This window comes from Anabrus simplex, chromosome 1, assembly GCF_040414725.1.
Source record: "Anabrus simplex isolate iqAnaSimp1 chromosome 1, ASM4041472v1, whole genome shotgun sequence".
Lineage (NCBI taxonomy): Eukaryota > Metazoa > Arthropoda > Insecta > Orthoptera > Tettigoniidae > Anabrus > Anabrus simplex.
The window spans coordinates 726329944-726353908 of NC_090265.1; the positions used below are offsets into that span (position 1 = coordinate 726329944).

At 38.8% G+C, this 23965-nt stretch overlaps 1 protein-coding gene across 2 annotated transcripts in view; it reads right to left on the bottom strand.

The window, feature by feature from the left end:
* Positions 1–23965, bottom strand: part of LOC136857422 (protein artemis) — a 149381-nt gene that overhangs the window by 89683 nt on the left and 35733 nt on the right. For both annotated transcript variants that reach the window (XM_067136073.2, XM_067136074.2), the window contains exon 5: positions 1916–2013. In XM_067136073.2, the coding sequence (XP_066992174.2) occupies positions 1916–2013 (98 nt within the window). The remainder of the gene's footprint in view (positions 1–1915; positions 2014–23965) is intronic.

Genomic DNA, 23965 nt, shown 5'->3' on the forward strand with positions numbered 1-23965 from the left:
GATTTTGGCTCTGTCTGGTGGCTGTGGGCCGAAACATAGACATCCAACCAATCCCAAGCTGCCATTCATATTGACTTATATCGGCAGAGTGTGATCTCGAAACCTCGTTGCCAACTCTAATATTTACCTTCACCACAGGGTTAACCTATCTCACTCAGCGTGTATGGTATTCAGTATGGTTCACAATATTTTGCATTTTTCTTCAGGAATTAGAGTTTTTCATAATAGTCTTTATCTCTCTAGTATAGTATAGTACAATATAACGTAAATTACTGTTTAGCATAGCAAACGTTAGTACAAAACAAGTTTAATAACTCAGTGTTTAAAAATAACTGTTGTTTTATTTACATCTGTGTATTGGTTAGTGTACTTAGTACGTGCGTGTTTAGCATTGTTTGGGAAACACAAGTGGCAAGAAACTGACTGAGATCAGTGGAGTGTTCTCTTTCTAGGCCATAATCTACTTTCTGTGCCAGCCATTAGCAGTGAGTGATGTGTTATTTCCTCATTCTCTTTTATTCCTAATAACGTATTCTCCTTTTAGTGTCTGATGTTGTTAGCAAGTATAGTTTTGTGAATTTGTTTTCAATCCCGATCCATTAGCTTTTCTGAGTACGGTATTACATTTTACAAGGGCTGTTTACTGGGATCGTATTACATCAGCTGTTCTCGTGGCAGTAGTGTGTTGGCAACAGAGATAAGGCAATGCTCATTTGTTTTGCGAAATGTCAATTTAGAAGTAAAGACGGGCAGAGTATAGTCCAATAAATGTTTTGTAAAACACCTTTTCTCTCTGTATGTACACATACTCCTCTTCGTCAAGGCCCTAGACACGCACCTATATTTACTGGAACGTATTCATCCTGCCTTTGGTAAAAAAAATTATCTGATAGCCTTGTGCTGTGATTATTAACTAGCGTCTTCACCTTATTTATTCATCTTTATCACCCCACAACATATCAACGCCACACATCAACAACAGCGCCACATGACTGCTCCCATGCCCGGTCTCCTGCGAGTGTCTGGACTACGTTGCCACTACTTTATTTACAGCCCTCGTATAAAGTCGAACTTAATATACATCTCGTCTGATGCACAAGATTCTATGCGGGGCACAGTAAACAAATTAAATAAGAAGATATATTCTACGCCAAATCAAAGGCGACATTTTTTTCTCAGAATCTCATGTGAAAAATCAAGGGTTGTCTTGCATTCTTGACCTCATAGCAATGAACACCACTGGCAACTACCACGGTATACACGGTGCTACTTTTCAACCCCGCGTGCAAGCACACAAAACTCGTTGAAAATCAACGTCCGCCTCTTTATTATACATCGCTAGCCGCAGCAATCAGTTGTATAGTACCTCTGTGTAACCTCACTGGTTCTCGGGAAATAGTGAAGAGAGAATGATATTCTATTAGCCTCTACAAAAAAGTTTCTCAAATCCGCAAAATGGCATGAAAACATGAGAGCCTTCAAATCCTTAGAAAGGCCACGGTTACTCAGTGGCAGAGTTATAATGCATCTACTGAACCTGATGCTTAGTAAAATAAAGTTCTATAGACAGCACAAATATTTTGGTGATGGATCATCATATTGTAAAGACATGTGGAACACGTATTGCTGGCATATTTTCAATGGGTGATGCCAATTTACGTTAATGGCTTTTAAACCTGCGGAAATAAAGAATAATTGTGCAGCCGTAAAAAGATACGACTTAACTAAAGCTAATGTTCGGCGTTGGCGTGAAGACACTAAAAATGGGTACTGTACAAAAAAAAGCATTCATATGATTTTACAAAGCACTTTTTAAGCCTGATTAAAATTTCTTGAAGAAAAGTGGGGGGCAGTTTTTCATTCATGGTCATCTTGGAGAAATATAGTATTTAATTTATGGGAGCCTTCAACTTGCCGAATAAGCCTGATGACATTGTCCAAGGCTTCTTCTCTTCTTGGAAAGACACAAAGATCAGCAGCATAGGTGTTGTCCAGGTACACAATGTTAAGGCCCTGAAAAAGTAAAGAACACACTATCAAATTACCATAGTTACTCACCTATAACACACCACTCCCCCTTAATTTTAAACTATTTTGGCACAAAAATTAATCAGAAAAAATACTGGGGGAGGAAATTGCACAAAACCATACCCAATCAGAACTCCGCCATTGATGGTCGCAAGCCAGTATGAGAAAGGTGGGGGGTTAACATCTCGTTAAAAAACCTTGGTTCATCTGTCCCTGTGTGCAACAGCTGTTCACAATAAACCCTTTTCCACATCAGGCGTCCAGGGTCTCGCTGGAGTATTTGCTACTACCACCAAGATCTGCACCGACGGTGGCTCTAGGCACGCTCATGCCTAGACCCTTCTGCGCTCACCACCGCGACTCTTCTACTCGTTAGGGCCTCATGGCGTGGGCTGCTGAAGCGAAACCGCGCACCCCTCATTGCTGAGTTGACAGCAGGGTATACGCAAGACACTTCAGCGCCATTCATTTTCAGGGCTAGTTGCTTCGGCGGGCGAGTTTTTACATACTCCTTAGCGGATTCCGACTTCCATGGCCCTTCTAGCTGTCTTAAGAAACCAACGCATTTCATGGTTTCTCATGAGCATCTATTCGGGCACCTTAACTTTGAGTTTGCTTCATTCCACAGCACCAGTTCTGCTCACCAAAAGCGGCCTACTTGGCACTCTGATCCAAGAAATAAATCTCGTGGCTTCAAAAATGTTTTAAGCAAGATCTCACCCATTTAAAGTCTGAGAATAGGTGGATGTCATTTCGGGCTCATGGCCTCTAATCATTCGCTTGACCGGATGAGACTAATTCAAGCACCAGCTATACTCAGGGAAACTTCGGAGGGAATCAACTACTAAATGGTTCGATTAGTCTTTTGCCCCTATACCCAGCTCTGATGATCGATTTGCACATCACAATCGCTATGGACCTCCAAGGTTTCCCCAGACTTCGTCCTGGCCAGGCATAGTTCACCATCTTTCGGGTCCCAAAGTGTACACTCTGGGTGCGCTTCAACTTGCAATGAGAACAAGATGCCCCGAAAATGCAGTGCCGCACAGCAGAGTGGCCCATCTTCCCTCGGTCTGCACAAGGTGGGACCTTCACTTACATTGCACCTTGAGGTTTAGTGTGAAGGACCCTTGCCAGGGTTACGGTGAAGACCTCAATGGCATCGAAGGTGGAGATGGAGTCCAACAGTAAGGCGGAAGAGGCAACCGAAGATGGAGCGGCAGTTCCGAAATAGGGCAGCTTCCATCCTGGTAGTGGACAGAAGAGGCTCACAGACATGATGAAGTCAGCTCTTCTAGAGGAGACAACCTTGATACCAAATCATGGGTAGGTCAGGCTCTTTGGCGGAAGCAACTGACCTAGGGGGCGGAAACCCCAAAATCAAATGACGTGGTCCTCCTGGTTGAGGGTTGGGTGTAGGGCTAACAACCTAGAAAAATTTTGCACCATTACTGAAACACACATACAAGAGCAAACCAGGAGAGCCTCTAACATGTGCCGTATGCTCCACACCAGAGTAAAAGAATTAAGTCAAGTAAGTCAAGTAACTGACCAGAGAGCACGTGTAACATTTCAGTTAATAGCAAAGCCCACGCTTCTGCAGCACCTCTAAATTGGTGTTGGCCTTGTCTACTCTCTTCCCGCTATCCTAGATTTCTCAATGCCATTCCAGCTCCTGAGCTCTGCGTCCTGCACAGCTGCATGTGGCATGTAGTTAGGAAGCACCCAGTACACAAGGAGGACTGAAAACGAGCAAGAGAACAAGTTTTACAGCATCCTTCAAGTTGAAAGGCCGGCCCTGCGATGTAGGGGTAGCGTGCCTGCCTGTTACCCGGAGGCCCCGGGTTCGAGTTCCGGCCAGGCCAGGGATTTTTACTTGCATCTGAGGGTTGGTTCGAGGCCTACTCAGTCTATGTGATTACAATAGAGGAGCTATCTGACAGTGAGATGGCGCCCCCACCCCCCCCTCCATCTAGAAAGCCAAGAATAACGGCTGAGAGGATCCGTCGTGCTGAGCACATGGCACCTCGTAATATGCAGGCCTTCAGGCTGAGCTGCGGTCGCTTGCTAGGCCATGGCCCTTTGGGGCTGTTGCACCATAGGGTTTGGTTTGGTTCAAGTTGAAAGTGTTGTAAAATACTGCAGGTATGAACAATTTGTGAAAATTCTTGGAATGAATCAGGCGGCAACACGCCAAAATTGTGCGAATGCAATGTTAGCAACTAAATGCTTGAAGAATAAAATGGACTGTCTGGCTATACTGGGGTTGATTTTGCTTTATGTTCCAAGCAGGCGAACAAGACAAAAATGTACATTCCACCTGCCCAAATGTAGGATGGTTGCACACGAAAATTCTTGGCTCATGTAAGCCCTTAGGACCATAAATCAGCTGGAAGGGACGCTGGACATTTTTCATCACCCTTCCACTGCAATTCAGAAAGCTCTTAACAGGGGTGGAAAGTGATAATTTTGTAAATTATGTGAATTATAGTTTGTAGAAAATATGTGAAGATGTATATTTGTATTGTCCCCGTCAAATTTTGAGATATTTAGTATATTTCCAACAAGCGGATATTAAAAATTTTATTTTCTGCCTGGAGCTGTAACTTGTCATTTGGGAAGTAGTGTGGCGAGCTGAAAACAAGTTTTTTTCGTCATTCAGAGGGGCGACGTATTGATCGAGCTTCGACCAAGGCCAAGGCCAAGGCAAACCACGTGACGTATCCATGCACTACCTGCCTCGCGCAACGACAGACAGTTTGGTTCCAGAATAGTCTGAGCCAATTAAAGGAGACCTGATGACCAATTACAGTTCTCGTTGAAATACACGCCTCCCAAGCCGAGAATATAAAAAGCCTCGTTCCGAGCAAATCACTCTCTGACTGTTCTACTCTGCTCTACTCTGCATTCTGAAGATTCTGCATTTTCTGTACTTGCTACGACCACGTGGAGGAATAATTTTCAGCGCAAGCAGACACCCGTTCTGCCAACGATTTAGTGAACTAATTAGCTAACTCCTACGGAGTAAAAATCACCTTAAAATCCAAGTTAAGTGTGACTATCTAGAAAAATAATCAAAATTCTGCGTGTGTTGTGCCCATATTTATTCTTGCCATCTCAGTTACAGCTTACGTCCGGAACTTAACAGAAGTCGTCTTGAAAGCTGCAGTACACCAACATGGATAATTCTGTAATCATCTGTAACCCAACTTCATCGAGGTACATCGACGACCAAGTCTCTATGGATTTCTAAAATGTGAGGCGTCTCTGGTCATGGGAAGGAAACTGACCGGGGAAATGCTGGAATGATTGACTGCTGCCTGGGATCGAACCTCATCTAAATTTAAGTACCACTTAATTCAATTACTGTCTCATCTTTTGTAAAACTAGAGGTCTTTCTTCTTTAAATCGTAGAGCTATTAGTTTTGTTGTAGTTAGAAGCATTTCATTTTTCCAATTCTTAAGGTGTCATGGTAGACGAGTCACATGTGTGAATGAAATTTTGAACCTGTTAGAGTAGACATGTAGTTTGTCTTTGGATGATTTCCTGTGCTTAGGAGCTAAATATCTAAAAATCACTGACCAAGCGATAAATCTACTTTTGTGTAATGTTGAAATTTATCGGACTTGAATTTACGTGTACATTTTGTGAGATAGGGTCGAACCTAGAGTCTTTTCAAGATCACTTGCATTCCTTAGAATCGAGTCATCTGATTTTATGATATTTCACGAGGATCAGTAGATGTAATAATCACTTGATTAATAATAAAAATGACTAAAGATCGGGTAAAAGAGAATTAAACGCTCGTGAGCCATAACTTTACAGTAGATTCCTTATATGTGAGATTGAATGTGCTCTGTTTATGAAGTGTCTGGAATATGACCAATCCTGCGGGATATTTGTTATGTAATTGAGTTATTGGATGAGTTATTTATGATGATTGACTTGTTCTTGTGTTACTGGGAGCGCAAGATAAATTATAATTATTGGAGCACGTGTTGCGTGTGTATTTCACGGATAGGGAATAATAATAATGCGATTGAGGCTCACGGACGCGATAGTTTCAACTTATCACCCATGCGCTGGTAGTGATCACAGATTTTATTGGAATCTTCGATTATAATTTCAAAAGTTAGATGATTTCCATCTGTATGAGAAGCATATTCTTACCCAAGTGATATCTCTAACTTCGATCACTAGTCACCATTAATGATAAAAATAATTTCTGTACACAAATTATCTCCTACTGGATATGACGTGACCCGACCATTCTTAAAAGTCAAAAGTAAACTAGCAGGAACAGGATTAGATGTAAATAATGTATATAAAATACGTGTTTCCCAGTATGAATGAGAGAGAGAGAGAGAGAGAGAGAGAGAGAGAGAGAGAGAGAGAGAGAGAGAGTGAGAGTGAGTGAGTGAGTGAGTGAGTGAGTGAGAGAGTGTGTGTGTGTGTGTGTGTGTGTGTGTGTGTGTATTTTTCTTGTATCATGTTTATTCTATTTAACTTGATCTGGTCGTGTGCTTATGATGACGCAGATTACATTCATCATTGTGTGCTACCTTAAGAAGTAATTTTCATGCCCTTAAGGGCAATTTTTGATAAGTTTAAGTCGAGGAAGACTAGGAAAGGATTTATTTTTGTTGATGAACGTGATTTAAAAGGAAAGATCATCTCGTTATTTTCACGAAAGCAATCTATTTGTAAAGTAAACTATTAATTAACTAGCCCACACGTGGATAACAAAGTTTTCTAACACATTTATATTTGAATTTTGAAATATTTTAAAATTAATTTGAAACATAAATGCCATGCAAAGATCAGAAGTAGACGTTCACTAGCTGCTTGGAAAATAATTATTTTGGAATGTAAATGACGATTGCTATGTGAATGATGTAGTAAGAAATTAATTAGAAACACGACTGTGTGATGGTGAAGGACGTGTTAATTAAATAAGGAGAGAGATTGATAATAATAATAATAATAATAATAATAATAATAATAATAATAAGAAGAAGAAGAAGAAGAAGAAGAAGAAGAAGAAGAAGAATTAATTTTGAAGTTTTTTAAATTAATTTTGATTTTCTATTAAAGCTTATACTGGTGTTATTGACCAATGGTAAATACTTTAAATGATAAAACTTAGTAGAATTCAACTTAAACCACGTGTTGAGGCTACTTTAAAGTCATGAAGCCTTTAACTACTTTACTGTAAAAATATCAGCAAGACAGAGTTTACCTCTTTGTTAAGTTTTTTGAATTTCTTTCAGCCGAATATTTTGATTTTTAAAAGGCGGTAGGCCTAATTTTTCTTTGATTTTCGTTACAGAATAGTAAGGCGGTCCATTAAGGAATATATGCTTCTCAAAGACTGAGGAAGAAATGGATGTTATGAAAGTTCAATGTAAAAGAGAGTAATATCAGCAAGAATATTTTTATTTGTGATTTGCTTGTGTTAATAAATGTCAGAGTGTTGTTTTAAAATTTATTTTTCTGGCTTGGTCATCAACCCTTCTTTCGCTTAAATGCCTCTAGAAAACAGTAGCCAATGAACGAACAGTCCCCCTTGGGATCTCTCGCTCACTGGCTGGGCTTAGCTAGGCAATAATGGGGGCAGTATGTTTGTATGTGTATATATATATATATATATATACACATACACTAGAGTCCTGTTAATCCGAACCCCGTTAATCCGAAAGTCCGGTTAATCCAAACTGAAATATTCATATCTTTTTTTAAAATCTCCTTATTGAAATGAAAGGACATATTATAGAATAAAGATTTACTTGCATTTTAATAGTCATATTTTACTAGAATAACTTAATGTAAACATAATTACACATCATAAACCATCAATCACTGGTTGTTTATCTATACAACGTCTGTTAGTTTCTTTTGCCGTAGTGATTGGAACCTACTCGACGATGCAGTGTTGAACCAGCATCTCATAAACATCACATCAGTGGGCATAGCAGCGAAGTGTTTCTCAACGTAGCGTACAGCTAGTTCTAAGGCGGCCGTGGCATCTGAATGTGACACTAGTTGTTCATTGTGGTCTTCTTCGTCGTCACTCTGTTCCTCATCAACTCCAGATTTTTCTCCACCATAGCTACAATTTCTTGGTCTGTTTGTAATTGATGACAGTCAGCTTCCATACACTCACTAATGTCATTTTCATTGCCGTTTTCTCCCCTACGAGTTCTTAACTACCCTACTGTAATTTATAGTGTATTTTATTTATGTAACTGCCAAAGAATGGACATTTCAAATTACAGTATGTACTGTAATGTAGAAACTTTTTTCCTCAGACGGTTGAGGCGCTGGCCTTCTGACCCCAACTTGCCATGTTCGATCCTGGCTTAGTCCGGTGGTATTTGAATGTGCTCAAATACGTCAGCCTCGTGTAAGTAGATTTACTGGCACGTAAAAGAACTCCTGCAGAAGAAAATCCCGGCACCTAGGCGTCTCCGGAAACCGTAAAAGTAGTTCGCGGAACGTAAAAACAATAACATTATTATTAGAAAATATTTTCCAGTTAATTCAAAAATTTCGTAATCCGAACAGACTCTGGTCCCAATTAGTTCGGATTAACGAGACTCTATTGTATACATATTTATATATGAAAATGATAAATAAATAAATTTCATTCTATATCCAGAAAGTGAAGGGAGAGCAGCGAGTCACAAATACAATTCATTATTGGCATAACCAGAGAGACAAATTCTTGGGAGCAAAAAAATTTAATCATCACCACCATCCTTCTAATTTCTTCTTTGGTGTGAAGAAAGGAAAATAGGAAAATGTGGATATAAAATTTCTGGAGTGGGTTAGAGAAGCAAGAGACAACCCTGTAAATCATGAGATGATGCAGGATAAAGAGCACAAAATTATATGAAGTCTTGGTATTGAGACGAAGGATTTTAAAGAAAGTACAGGTTGGTCAGAACAAGGTATAGCTGTTGGCAGATTTTAACAGCTCTCCCAAGTGAATCACTTGATGATCACAGAGTTTCTGTAGTGAAGTTAAAGATATCTGAGATATGACAGGGAAACCTAAGGTTATGAAAATTACAGGAAAAGTTTCAATCATCATCATCATCATCATCATTTCCCTTTATCCAGCTGTAGCCGGGTAGGGGCAAATATGGTTCCTCTCCACTTTCTTCGGTCTTTCCACCACTCCTCCTCCAACACTGTGTCCCAGTCCAGGTTTCTTTCTATAATGCTGCGTTGGATGGTATCCTTCCATCTCAATCGTGGTCGTCCACGGCCTCTCCTTCCTTGGATTTGCATTTCCATCACCTTTTTTGGCATTCTTTCGTCGCTCATTCGCTTTATGTGCCCAAACCATCTTAGTCGGCTCTTCTCTATTCTATCATTCATTTTTTCCACTCCAATTTCTTCCCGGATTTTCTCGTTCCTTATTTTGTCTCGTCTACTCTTCTGTATCATACTCCTCAAGAATTTCATTTCGGCTGCCTGTATTCGACTCTCATCCTTCTTTGTCATTGTCCAAGTTTCTGCTCCGTAAGTTGTTATGGGTTCGTAATAACTCTTGTACATAGTATCCTTTGCTTCCATTGGCACATCTTTGTCCCATAACATATTTCTTACACTATGATAGAAACAACTTCCAGCTTGAATCCTTTTACTAATCTCAGCATCCAGTCGAGCATTCTCCATTAATTCACTCCCCAGGTATTTAAACGTTTCCACTACTTCCAGGGGCTTGTCTGCAAGTCTAATCTGACCTTTCCCTTCTTTCTCCCCTCTCGTCATAACAAGAGTTTTACTCTTTTCTACACTTATTTTCAATCCACATTCTTCAATCTTCCCATTCACCACATTCAACTGTTCTTGAACCTTCCTGTCGTCTTCTCCCCAAATCACAATATCATCTGCAAATAACATCATGTTCATTTCTCTTCCTCTATATGCTGCTTTTGCTGTTCTCATGATGTCATCCATTACTATTGTAAACAGGATTGGTGATAGAACACTTCCCTGTCTCAGCCCACTAGTTATTTTGAACCAACTTGTCCTGCCAACTTGTGTTTGCACGCAACTACAACATTCCTTATACAATGCCATGATCATTTTTATTAATCCCTGTCCAATTCCTTTTTGCACCAGACTGTCCCAAACTTTCGTCCTAGGGACACTGTCATATGCCTTTTCAATATCAATGAATGTCATCACCATATCATTCCCGTACTCCCAATGCTTTTCCATTAGTTGTCTCATAATGAAAATGGGCTCTATTGTTGATCTTCCACTTCTGAAACCAAACTGATTTTCCTGTATCTGCTTGTCAACCCTCAACCTTATTCTACTTTCCAGTATTCTTTCCATTATCTTAGCAACATGGGATATTAGAGTAATTCCCCTGTAGTTCTTCAAAACTTTCTTATCACCTTTCTTGAAAATTGGGATGATTATTCCTTTTTGCCAATCCTCAGGGACCTCCTTATTCTCCCAGACATTCCTGAGAACCCGATATGTCCACTGCAGGCCTACAGCTCCAGCTGCCTTTATCATCTCCACTGAAATTTCATCTATTCCAGCAGCTTTTCCATTCTTCATCTTTCTTACTGCCATTTCAATTTCATTCATTGTAATTTCTTTATCCATTTCTTCGTCAACTAATTGTCTTTCCTGGTCGTCCATTGAATGACTGTCATCCGTTCTTATGTTCAGCAGCTTCTGAAAATACTCTCTCCATCTATTTCTTATTTCTTCCGGCTTTGTTAAAATTATGCCACCTTCATCCTTCACAAATCTGGTGTTTACTTGATCTCTCTTTTTGTTTCTTAAGATACCATACAGTAATTTCTTGCTGCCCTGCGTATCATCTCTCAATTTCTGTGTGAATAAGGCCCAGCTTTTCCTCTTTTCTTCCTCCACTACTTTCTTGGCCAAATTCTTTGCCTCCACATATTTTCTTCTACTTTCTTCAGTCTTAGATGTTTTCCATGCCTTCCATGCCATTTTCTTTTCCTTCACTTTAATCTTTACCCTATCATTCCACCAGTGTGTTTCTTTGTCTTTCACATTTCCTGATGTTCTACCACACACCTTTTCTGCACATCCAACTAGTGCTTCCTTAAATCTTTTCCATTCCTCTTCAACATTCCCCACCTCTGTCCTGGGTACCAAGGGTATTATTTCCCTTTGAAATTCTTCTTGTACGCTTTTCTCCTTCAACTTCCATACTTTAATTCTTTTCTCTCTTCTTAATTGGGGTTTTTCAATCTTTCCAACTTTCAATTTTCCTATCACAACTCTATGATCTCCACCAAAGACTTCTTCAGGCATGGCTGTTACATCTACAAGGTTCTTCCGGTGTTCTTTCTCTACGATTATATAATCAATCATGGTCTTTGTTCGTCTGTCTCCCCAGCCATACCTTGTAATCTTCTGACTGTTCTTCTTCCTAAACCAGGTGTTTCCAACAATCATTTGATTCCTCATGCAAAAATCCACCAACAACTCGCCTTCTGGATTTACATTTCCATATCCAAAGGGCCCTACAACATCTTCCTTTCCTTGTCTTTCCACTCCAACTTGTGCATTTAGATCTCCCATCAATAGTACTTCCTTATCTTCTATCTGTCTCTCCACTTCCTCTAAGAAGTCCTCTAGATGTTCATCTATGCAACCCGTTTGTGGGGCATACAACTGAAATAGATCTTTCATGCCATTTTCAAACTGGAGTCTCATCATCATCATCCTATCGCTGACGTACTTTGTATATTCCAGATATTCTTGGATTTCTCTTCTAAGTATGATGGCCACTCCATTTTTTGCTTCAGGTCCTCCGCTGTAATACAGCCTGTATCCTTTCCTCAGAGGGATCTCCCCTGTACCTCTCTTCTTGGTCTCGCACAGTCCAAGTATGGCTATATCTTTTTCTATCATGAAGTCCACCAGTTCTTCTGTCTTTCCCGTCAGTGTCAGTACGTTAATTGTTGCAATTTTGATGTAGTTTGGTGCTGGTTGCCCATTTTTCACAGTTCCCCCAGCACCTGACATGTAAAAATAAGGTTAACTAAGAAAGACACTGGAAGCATGGAAGAAGAATTAGCATACTTTAAAACAGCCATGAGATGGAATTTCTGGAAAGAGATGTGGAAGAGTTTCAACAAAGAAATCATCATCACCATCATCATCATCATCATCATCATCATCATCATTTAACCATTCCCTATTCCATATTCCTTACACCTGGCATGCTCTCATCCAAAGGTCCTTTCCTGTATGTACTCCAGCAATGTTTATTACCTTATCTATCAATAAGAACCTAGGCATCTTCATATTGTTTCCTTCCTTATGTCATGATATTTCTCATATAACTTAATTTTCCTTCTTGTTCTTTCCCATTTCTACTCTGTATTTAAATATATTTCCTTTTGTTTATGTTGTTGTTTATCTAAATATGTATTATATAGGATTGTCCACATTCTATTGTGTATATTTGTGTCCTTTGTAAATATTTATATATCTTTCATTTTAGTTTAACCCTAAACCGGGCACGCTGGTGAATTTCGTTCACCAACCTGCGTATTTCATCTGCAGTCTTTAGTTCCTAAGAGCTACAGCCGCCGCGCTGTTAGTACCTTCCGGCAAAGTCTTATCGATACCCTGTGTAGCAGTATCTGTTCAGGAAGTTGTACATGTCACGCTATTCGACCTTGACTCGCACGTGCCGTCATTTGGTAAACTTTATTCACCACGCGCCCGGAAATGTAAGTAAAATTGTACCTTAAACATTCTTGGAGTTTCATTATTTTAAAATGTAAACTATAGAGGAAACAATAGTAACTATCTATTTTTATTGCAGGTCAAAGTTGGTGAAGGATGAAGACATACAAATCCTGTTACAGGAATTATCTGATGAGGAGGAAGGATCTGAGGGAGCTGAAGTTTGTGATTTTTCTGATGGTGAAGATGAAGTGATAAATTATTCAGACATTGACCATGAAAGTGAGAGTGAACAAGAAGGTGAGGTAGGCGTAGTTGTTAACTATGAACACGGCGAACTAGAGAGGGATCTTTTCTTTGGGAAAGACTAAACAATGTGGTGCACCACTAGCTTTTCCAGGGCTACCTCTAGGATTAAATTTTAAAATGTGGTAAAAATATTCCTTGTCCAAAAGGAGATGCGAAAACAGTATCGTGTGAAATGGATACTTTCTTACACATAATTGATTCTGAAATGATTGATGAAATAGTTTCTTTTACTAACATTTATATAGCAAGGCATTGCGAAAAAGTGACTTACAGCCGTGAGCGTGATGCTAAACCTACTTGCCATGAAGAAATAATTGCTTTGATTGGTTTATTGTTCCTCACTGGTTTGAAAGGTGGACAGTTCACATCTGTGGATGAAATCTGGGCGAAAGATGGAACTGGAGTGGGAATAGCAAGAGCCTGCATGTCGTCAAAGAGGTTTCTATTTTTCTTACGGAGTCTTCATTTTGACGACAAAACTACTCGTAACGATCGCCTGTGAATAAATAAACTAGCAGCAGTTCGCATATTGTTGGATTCCTTTTTAGTGAACTGTAAAAAGAGCTACACACCAAGTGAATTTGTAACAATAGATGAGAAGCTAGTGCCTTTCCGAGGGAGATGTGCATTTATACAGTTTATGCCAAATAAGCCGGCAAAGTATGGGTTAAAATTCTACGCCCTGAATGATGCTAAAACTTTTTATACTTCATCCCTTGAGTTATATTGTGGCAAGCAACCTCCTGGCCCCTATGAACTCTTATAAACCATACGATATAGTGAAACATCTAATAGACCACGTGAAGGGAAAAAAATCGTAATCTAACAATCGACAACTGGTATACCAGCTATGACCTAGTCCTTGGTCTTTTAGAAGATAAAAATAACGTGTAACGTGTATAGGCACTCTCAGGAATAATAAAAGAAATTCCACAGCAGTTTCTTCCTCATAAAGATTGGCCAGCTGGTTCAACAACGTTTGGGTTTCAGTATGAAATCATGCTCATTTCGCATGTTCCTAAAAGGAATAAAGCAGTTATCTTACTTTCTTCTATGCACGATGAACCCTCTGTGAATCCCAACAGTTCAAAACCCCCATGGATTATAATCTAACGAAAGGCGGAGTAGATACTTCCGACCAAATGGAAGGCAAGTACTCAGTAGCCTGGAAAATCTCACGGTGGACCATGTGTGTCGTTTTTTTACTCAACATTGCCGGAATCAATAGTCAGGTACTTTACAAAGGGAATCCAAGAACCAGCCAGTAAAGAGATGCGTGTTTTTGAAGAATCTTTCGTTTGGTTGAACGAGCTAAGATAGGAACACTGCCTCCGGATATCCGAGCAGTGTTATCTCCATACCATCAGGAAGAACATCAGAAGAAATAAAAGTGCCAACGAAAGTGCTGTAAATTTACGCAGTTTATAGCCTCGAAATCAGACAAAGACTCCAAATATGTTGTGAACGCTTTCCCATATCTCGGAAAAGATGATGCTAGGCCAAATAACGAGCGCCTTTGTGATTTGGTAATAAAGAAGTTGATGGAATCTTATATGCGACAAGACTTGTTGGTACCTCGAACAAGGCCCACAGGGAAGTACCAGTATGTGTGAAAAAGGCAAAACACGATTTACACAGCACAGTGCTGTTGAAAAAAACATGATACATTGTTGACAATCTATCAGGGAAAGAACAACAAAAATGCTCTCGTTCTCAGCACTATGCACCCTGATGTGACAATAGAGCCTGTTAACAAAATGAAGACGCCAGAAACAGTCACATTTTACAATGGCACAAAGTATGGAGTAGATGTGGTCAATCAAATGGCTCGTAAATACTCAACCAAGGCACCATCCAGTTGCTGGTCAGTTCATACGTTCTACAACTTGCTGGATATGGCAGAAATAAATGCCTGGATAGTGTACAACACACTGAATAGTTGAAAAGAAACTGAAACAGAGAGACTTCATTCTGCAGTTGGGTGAAGAGCTCGCTGATAAATATGCAGCAACTAGAATTGCAAATCCCCGCACCATTATTCCAGGTGAGATTTCTGAGAGACAGGAAAAGCACACACATTGTCAGGTAAAGTCCAATTCCAAAGGAAACAAATTGTTTGTGAAGTGCCATTCCTGCAAAAAGACATTTCAGCAAGTGCACAGCCAAGGAGTATTATGTCTGCTCAACATGTGTTGTGCAAAAAGATTGGCATTTGCCAGTTAAGTTACACAATTGTTTAAATGTTCCTTATTTGTATTCTTAATATTCTAAATTTCAAATAAATTATCTAGCGCATGTACCGGTATATTCTTTAGTTACCAAATCCCCTTTCATTCATTAATAATTGAAAAAAAAAAAAGTGAGATGGGTCATAAGAGACCCAGCTGCAGTTCTAGGGGGTATACAGATTGTCGCAGTTCTAGTGATAACTGGGCCAGCTGCACCTTGTTCTTGCCACTCCATGCTAGCTTGTTTTGACTCTGGAGTGTAATGATGAACCCAAGTTTCATCAGAAGTCACAATGCAATTACAAGATATTAGAATCATTCCATATTGACGGTTTTCACTTTACAAAGGAAATTTAATGTGTCCTCATATTCAATACATACACATCTCCATCATTAGATGGAGTAATAATTCTGTTATGTCTCTTGTTTTTTTTTCTGTCCTTCATTATGTTTTAACACATTTTTAGCATCTATTATGTAAATAACTTTACCCCTTTTTCCACTGAAGATGGCTAAAACGAGTTGAAACATGTTTGACTATTATTACTCAATCTAATGATGGCGATGCGTATGTGCTGAATAGGAGGACATATTAAAATAATTTCGTTTGTAAAGTCACAATACAACGCAAAAAATCGTATCCTTGCCCCTCATCGCAATTCAGATGCCTCCAACAAACATCCTAATGGAATTTTTGTTCCTGGGTGAGGAGGCGAGAAACCCACAAGGCACACAATTTCCAAAGATAAAGTTCATCACTGACGATGTCTTGAACACTTCCAAGGCTTATTCCTATGAACAAAGCAATTATAGAAATTTTTATGCGCCAATCTTCGTCAATAAGGTCAAGTATGACACAAATGTTGTCTGCAGTGATGTTTGTCCAGTCGTCTTTGGGGGGCTTGTTTTCTACTTCTTCCCATCCTGCCAAAAATTGTTTGTGCCATTCATACACCTGGGTCTTTGAAATGGTTCCAACCCAAACTGTGCACGGGACCTTCTCCAAATTTCTGAAACTTTGGTGCCTTCTTTCGCCAGAAACTTTATGATTATGAGCTGTGTACTGAAGCGAGTGCTCGCTCTGTGGTGTGTGACGTCTCAAGACCCCTACTTCGGACATCCCCACCAACATTCTCTCAAAGCCCGACCCATTCCCATCTCCTACCATAGCTGCTAATTTTAAATGCTAGTTTATATTTGATGCACCTGGTACTTTAGTTCTATTTGGACATGTTTCTGGATCATCTTATCATGTCTTGTTTTCTGAAGCATTGACCTCAGGAATTTCATTTCAGCAGCCTGCCTGGACTTCTGGTGATGGTGCAAATTTCTAGACCATACGTTCTTACCGGTACGAAGTAGGCCTGATACAAAATTTTCTTAGATATCAAAGCACTAGACTGTCCCAAAGGAGGTTTTCTGACTTGGTGGTAAAAACAGACCCCTTCCTGAACTCTGTCGGAGATTTCATCTGATCTTCGGCCGTCTTCCGACAATGATGATGATGAAGCTTGTTCTTTAAAGGGGCCTAAGAGCTACGTCATCGACCCCTAATGGTAGGAAGAGACGAAATGTAATGACTATTTAAAAGTCCAAAACTCATCCACTGACCAGAATTCAAAACGTGATATTGAAGAATGAATGGATGAATATGAATTGAAAATAATCAGCGGATCCAGCTCACAATACTGAAAGTTTAAAAAATTTCAAACTCAATCGACTGACTAGAATCCAAAAAAAGAGACTATGAACAATGATTATGACATTTAAACAATCAGTGGATTCGACCCTCAATGCCCCACCTTCTCAGAAACTACCTTAAACAATCGTATATACTGACCAAGGGGCTGCTTCCAAAGCACAATCCTGAATCAATGATGCTTGTTGTCTAAAGGGGTCCAAAATCCAGGTCAACAGCCCCTCATAATGGTACTGTTCGCTAGGAAAGTAAGAACCATGGTATTTCTCATGTATCATGAGTAACAGACTCACGGTGTTCCACACATTGTGGTACTACTCACAGGTAATGTAATGTGCACAGGTAATGCAGACCTATGGTGTTTCTCGCATTACGGTGCCATTCATAGGCAAGACAAACCCGGGGTGTTCCTCACCTAGGTGTAATAATCACAGGGACTCTTTTTTTTTTTTTTTTTTTTTGCTAGTTGTTTTACGTCACACCGACACAGATAGGTCTTACGGCGACGATGGGACAGGAAAGGGCTAGGAGTGGGAAGGAAGCGGCCATGGCCTTAATTAAGGTACAGCCCCAGCATTTTCCTGGTGTGAAAATGGGAAACCACGGAAAACCATTTTCAAGGCTGCCAACAGTGGGGTTCGAACCTACTATCTCCTGAATACTGGATACTGGCCGCACTTACTCTTACTATCCCGTGTGTTCCTCTTATAGTGGGCACTAATTGCAGGCAACGAAAACCCATGGTGTCGCTCATATAATGGTACTAATCACAAGCAATATAAGCCCGTGGTGTTCCATATATACTGGTACTACTCACAAGTAAAGGCGACCCATGTTGTTCCTCGCCTGATGGTACTAATTACAAGGAGTCTCATGGTTCTAATTCAATCATCCCTGTGTAATATGTGGTGGGACGGAGAACTGAACTATGGGAAATATAATTTTAAAGTTTTTTATTTAACGTGTCTGAAGGATTTCATTTTTGTTTGTAATATTTTGTATTGTGCGAAAGGAAGAAATAAGAACTCTGGAGTCTGCTGGAATTATTTTATGTAACGGCAAGAAATATTAATTTAAATATGTGTAATATTTTTTTATTTTTTTATTTTATTTTTTATTTTCGGAAAAAGGCAAGATAGTTGGAACTGTAAATGAACATTGCAAGATGCAAAAGTGTTTTGAAGTGATTTTTTCTGTATGTAAATTTTATGTAATTCTGTATGTTAAAATTGTAATCTGATGTAAAATTTTGTAAGGTGCTTTATTTTGAAGCATCCTATATCGCACGCGCGGTTACCGATGTTGAAACAGGTGATGTAATTCCTCTCGCATCAGCAGGCCAGGAAATGACCATATATGGTCATGCAATTGTATTGGCAAACGAGAATCTAGTGGAAATTGTTTCTTATTGGTTAACTGTGATCAGGCCATTTCCGGCCTCTTGCTGGCTTTGGGAAAATGATGCGTGTGCTTGGCGTCTATTCCATCCGACTGTCCCCGGGTGCAGATGTGCTCGAGGGTTTCCCCTCCGGGGACCCTACCTTCTTATTGGAAAGTGCCATTGCTATTTTCATGTTATTTTCAATGTTTTCTGATTTTGTTTGATTTAATTTAACTCCTTTTTCATTTTGGTATTTTCTCGCTTAACATAATTTTTAAAGTTTTGTTTTAACGTGTCCGAGTTAGCCCTAGATTCTCATAGGTTGTAACTTCAAGTCTTATACCTGCATTTTAATTGACAAGCCTTGTGTAATTCTACATACGTTTAACTTGTGTTTTACTAAAGGATTTAAGCATCATGATGATGTTTTCGTTTTGGTTAGCCAACCTGTATCTGTCGTCGAGTCAAGCATCAGTTGCTATGTACTTTAACTTGCTTTTTGTAAAACTTTCTTGGGTATTTTCAATATAATTGAGCTAGAGGGTGTTTCTTGTAAGTCTTTTCTCCCCCAGTCTCCTTTCTTAGTTTTCATTTTTAGGCCTGTAAGTGTTCCCTTGTATATGATTTAATTTTGAGTATTGAAAATTATCTGTCACGTTTCCTTGTTTTGATGTGTAACCACAGCCACTGCATCATTTTACTATTTATTTATTCACGTTTTATGTCCATAATATTTATTATTATTTTCACATTATTATTATTATTATTATTATTATTATTATTATTATTATTATTATTATTATTATTAATAGTATGTGTAGGCATAATTATCCCGATTATGATTACACCTTGGTTGCCCCTTTTAATTGTCTCTTACGAAAGACCGGGGATACCGTGGGTGTATTCTTCGTCTGTGTCCGCCACCCACAGGGGGTTGTGTGTTTGGTCTTCAAGAGCTATTTCATTTTGTTTAGGTCCGCCAGCAAGCCGGTTAGGACCTCTCTATATAGGACTACTTCTAATTTCCTTCCATCCAGCATAATTTTTGTATGTCCTCCTTGCCTTGTCACTTTCGTTGCTGTTGTTTTTGTAGGAAGAAAGATTTTTAAAAATGCCCTGGTGGAATGATAGGGTAAAAGATACAGCCTATCAAAAGAAACGAGCAAGGAAAAAATGGCTGAAAAAAGGAATGCAAGACAGAACACACCAACTGCAAGAAGGAATGCTCCAAAGTGGTTCAAGAAGACAAAAGGAAATGCCTGGCAAAAATGCAATGATTCTCTGCAAGAAGATGTAACAGGAAGCAAAAGATCTTATTACAGTGGAAAAAAATATACAACAAAAACCCAGGTGAAAATGAACAGTGGGAGGCAAGTGATGATACAGCAACAAGAAGTATTTCCAAGATACCTTGAGCAACTTTTCAACGTATGAATTACCCGTGAACATGTAAATGCCATCAAGTATAAAAGGTTTTCTTCTTTTGGAAAGAAAAATTCTGGACATAAATTTTCTGATATTAAAAGTGATATGGCCATCATAAAAATTACCCCCCAAAAGCTCTTTACTCAACATCACTGAGGAGTTCTATATACATATGGACGAATACTTTAATCCAACTCGTAACTTGAATGAACTAACAGAAAAAAATGAATGTCCTTTATGACACAATTATTCCATTACTCAAAGGCCATTATCTAAGGAATAAATAACAAAAATATACAACTAGTTCACCACAAGACACGCCCCCACCCACCCAAATTACCCCGCCTAATCCTTCCCTCACTCCTCCCTCTCCCCCATCGACTACTCTCAGCACTAGCAGTGCACAATGTGTCTCCCGCACGGCAACAAGCATCCAACCACGCCAACCGAGTAAGTAAACTAACACCAATTCACCTTCCATCTCACATCCCACACAAGACATTCTCTTACATGCAACTTTCTTTTTTCAATTTAGATTCCACAACTAAGAAAGAGGTCAATTTTGTTTTATAACTTCCCTAATCATAGGGTTGCCACTAGGACAAAGAATACTTAATTTTTTCAATACAAAACCTACCATCACTGTTTAACAGGTTATAAAAAAAAGCTATGTAATAAATCATATGAGCATGGAATATGAAATGTCTTTCACATACAGAACAAAAAGGAATTAAGAAGCAACGAGAATGCACATAATGGTATTGACTGTATAAACAATTTCTTAAAATTAATATTGAAGTGCAGCTACTGCCATGTTTGTCACGATATGATTTTCTAAACCTAATGAAGTAAAAAAAAAATGCGATAAGAATTTAGGAATTGTTCCCCGGGCTCCCACCATCAAGCCTGTGACTGATATATTTTGTAGTCCATATTTTTCTTTATAATACGACACTGTAGGGTCATAAATGCTCTTCTCTAAATCCACTTCTTCCAGTTGACCAGAATGCAATTCAAATTGCACCATTGGGTCAATGATCATTCCGTTCTTGTTTTCTTGAAGGTAATGATATCTATTCGTCTGGTGCTTCCATCTGCCACCAACCCAGACACTCCTCGTAGACCATATAGCCTTGTTCAAGTAATTCGCTCTCTTATACTACCTATATTTGACTACTGTGACACTGTGTTGACTGTAATAACCTGGAACAGTAACAAGAAACTGGACCGGAGCCTGAACAGCTGCATAAGATATATCTTTAATCTGCGATATGATGCTCATATATCACCTTATTATAAGGAGCTGTCGTGGCTTCGAGTGCACCAGCGCCGTGAACTTCACATGCTATCACTTCTGCACAAAGTTCTTTCCACTAATACTCCTGACTATCTGTCTTCATCTTTTTCTTACCTCTCGTCCTATCATGAACACAATACAAGATCTGGTTCCTCTCTTACCATGCCTGTAAATGCACTGCTGTGTACAACCGCTCCTTCATAATCTCTGTGTCTAGGTCATGGAATTCGCTACCTGCGAACATTAGAGAAAATCCTTCTCATCGCAAGTTTAAAGTGGCTTGCCGGGAGCATTTGCTGGGTAGATCCCGCTGACTTGCTGGAAAATTGTTGAGTGAATGAGGGAATGAATGGGATGAATGAATGGATTACTGCAGTTACAAAATTTAAGTGTACGTTATTTTGTGTATTTTAAAATTAAGGATTCTTTCATTATTATTATTATTATTATTATAACAACAACAACAACATATCTTGAGTTTTGTGAAACATTCACATCAGTGTTTTATATATTAGATTAGTACAGTGAAACCTCGTTTGTGCGTTCTTCGTTAACGAGTTTTCCTGCTTAACATGTCATAAGCTCGAAGTCCCAATTCTCATTGTATTTTATCTATATAAAAATACCTCACTTACCGCGTCATGAATTTTCTCTATTACCACTTAGTATGATCGCATTTTTCCTAGCCTTGAAAATGTTATTTGTCACCCCTTGTGAAAGAAACGTGATTTCTTGGATAAGAGCTGTTGCCGCAGTTGCATGATTACGGGAAAAAGCCTTGAATTCCTGAACTTCACAGGATACATTGCACTTTCAGGGAGCAAGCTGTTAGTCGCAGAAATGTTCAGTTTTGGTTGCTGGTTAGCATCGAGATTGCTGAATAACACAGTGAGCCTATTTGTACTTGCATTTCGAAATCCATTCAGAAGTTAGAAATGTATTTTGTGTTGAGTGGTACAGTGACATGTAGTGAATATTTGTCGCGTGATACAGTAGCCTATATCTGGATTAGGAACATAGTCATGTGAAACTGACTAATGTGTTGGATATTTGTTTTGTAATAGTCTAGTTATGGATACGGAAAAAGTCGTTTAATTCCTTACTCATACTTGCCAACTTTTGAAAAAGGGCTATCAGTAAAACGAATGCGTGACAAAATAAATCTAAGGATTTTCGACATACCTTGGCTTGCAAGTAAGCAGTAATCGGAGGGGTAAGTGAAGTTCTTTAAGTGCTCAACTAGTAAAACAACATTCAATACTCACACTAACATTTTTTTTTTCTTGTTACGGACATGTCAACATGCGATAGCCTATTCAACAACTTTTAGCTATAAGTTCATCGAATTACGTCCCTTTCAACCACACTTCATTTTAATTCATTGCTTCCAATTTTTGGTCATTGATGTCAACAAGTACAAACTTATTCAACAACACTGCCAGTGTCAAATGAATCTCTGGAGTCTATTTCTATTTTGAAGACCAGGAGTTCTGGTCCCTGTTATGACAAAACATTTTGTCAATACTTTTTGTAGGAAGCTAAAAAGGCCACAACTATGACTTTACAAGTCGAACTAGCGCGTGATTTGCAGTTTGTGTTATATTATTTCTTGCCTGTGTTATGTTAAACAAGTTTTATTGTGTAAAGCTTCCTTCAGCTATCACATATCTGCGTAATTTATCAAGGAATTCCTGTTATGTATACTCCAAACTAATATTCACCGTGCTTGCTGCAGTTTAACATGGATTTCTTCTTGATTGTTATGTTCATCTACGAATCATTGGCCTATGATGTATGTAGATTTCATTTCATTGAAATATCCTGTTTAAAGCATGAATTATTGTATTTTGTAGCCCAGAAGTATTATTATTTTTGTCAAACTGGGGTATTACAACAAATGTTTTATATAAACCATCTATTCAATACATCAAAATGTTATTACATTTAGAGTTTCCTCATCAATATGATGTTATATACAGGACATGTTTCGCTCCTTGTAGAGCATCATCAGCCAAACTAGAATCTCAAAGGTTGGTTTATGTTCGTAACTAATGACTTAAAAACTATTTGTACATTTTACAATCTTAAACTTATTTTACTAAAATATCATAGAAAGCAGAATCATTGGTAGCGTGCCTTATTAACAAGGACTTAATAGTGGAAAAGTTGATAAAAAATACATTCATTTACAATTATGGTAGAAAAAGTTTGCTCTCAAATATTTTCAAACAATTAGTATGTCTAAAATCTTGAAGAATGACTTGTGATTCAATCTTAAGAACTAATAATTACAGTATAGTCATTTTAAATTTGAAAATGAGATCGGGCTAAAAGTTTGTTATCCTTTGAGGATAAGAGTCTATAAAATTCTAAAATCTCGTCATCTTGATAATTGAAACGTGACAGGTTAAACCTTAATCTTCATGAAGTTTAAACTCTTGTTGTCATTTGACACCAGCAGTGTTGCTGAATAAGTTTGTACTTGTTGACATCAATGACCAAAAATTTGAAGCAATGAATTAAAGAAAAAACTAAGATGAAAAAACGTTAGGACAATAAGCACAAGTGATACTCTTAGGTTATGATGAAAAAAATTGCTGTGTTGACTGTTTGGTAGAAGTTCTTTGGTAACTCCTCTGTTATAAAATGGCGGTCATCTGATCAGGACATCTTGCCTCTCGTTCTTATTTGGAAAAGATGTTTATACTGCGCTGTCCAGAGGGTCTGTCTTTGAGCGCGACCTAGTGTAGTAGCGATGTGACACAGTCTGACAGTTCGTGCAATACTCTGGAGAGAAGGGAAGTAGAGTTCTGTCGTCATCTAACATGTGAGGGAGGAGGAAGATTTGGCTGTGCTTCTGCGATGTCGGGTTTGATTATATCTCTTGTCCGTCTTG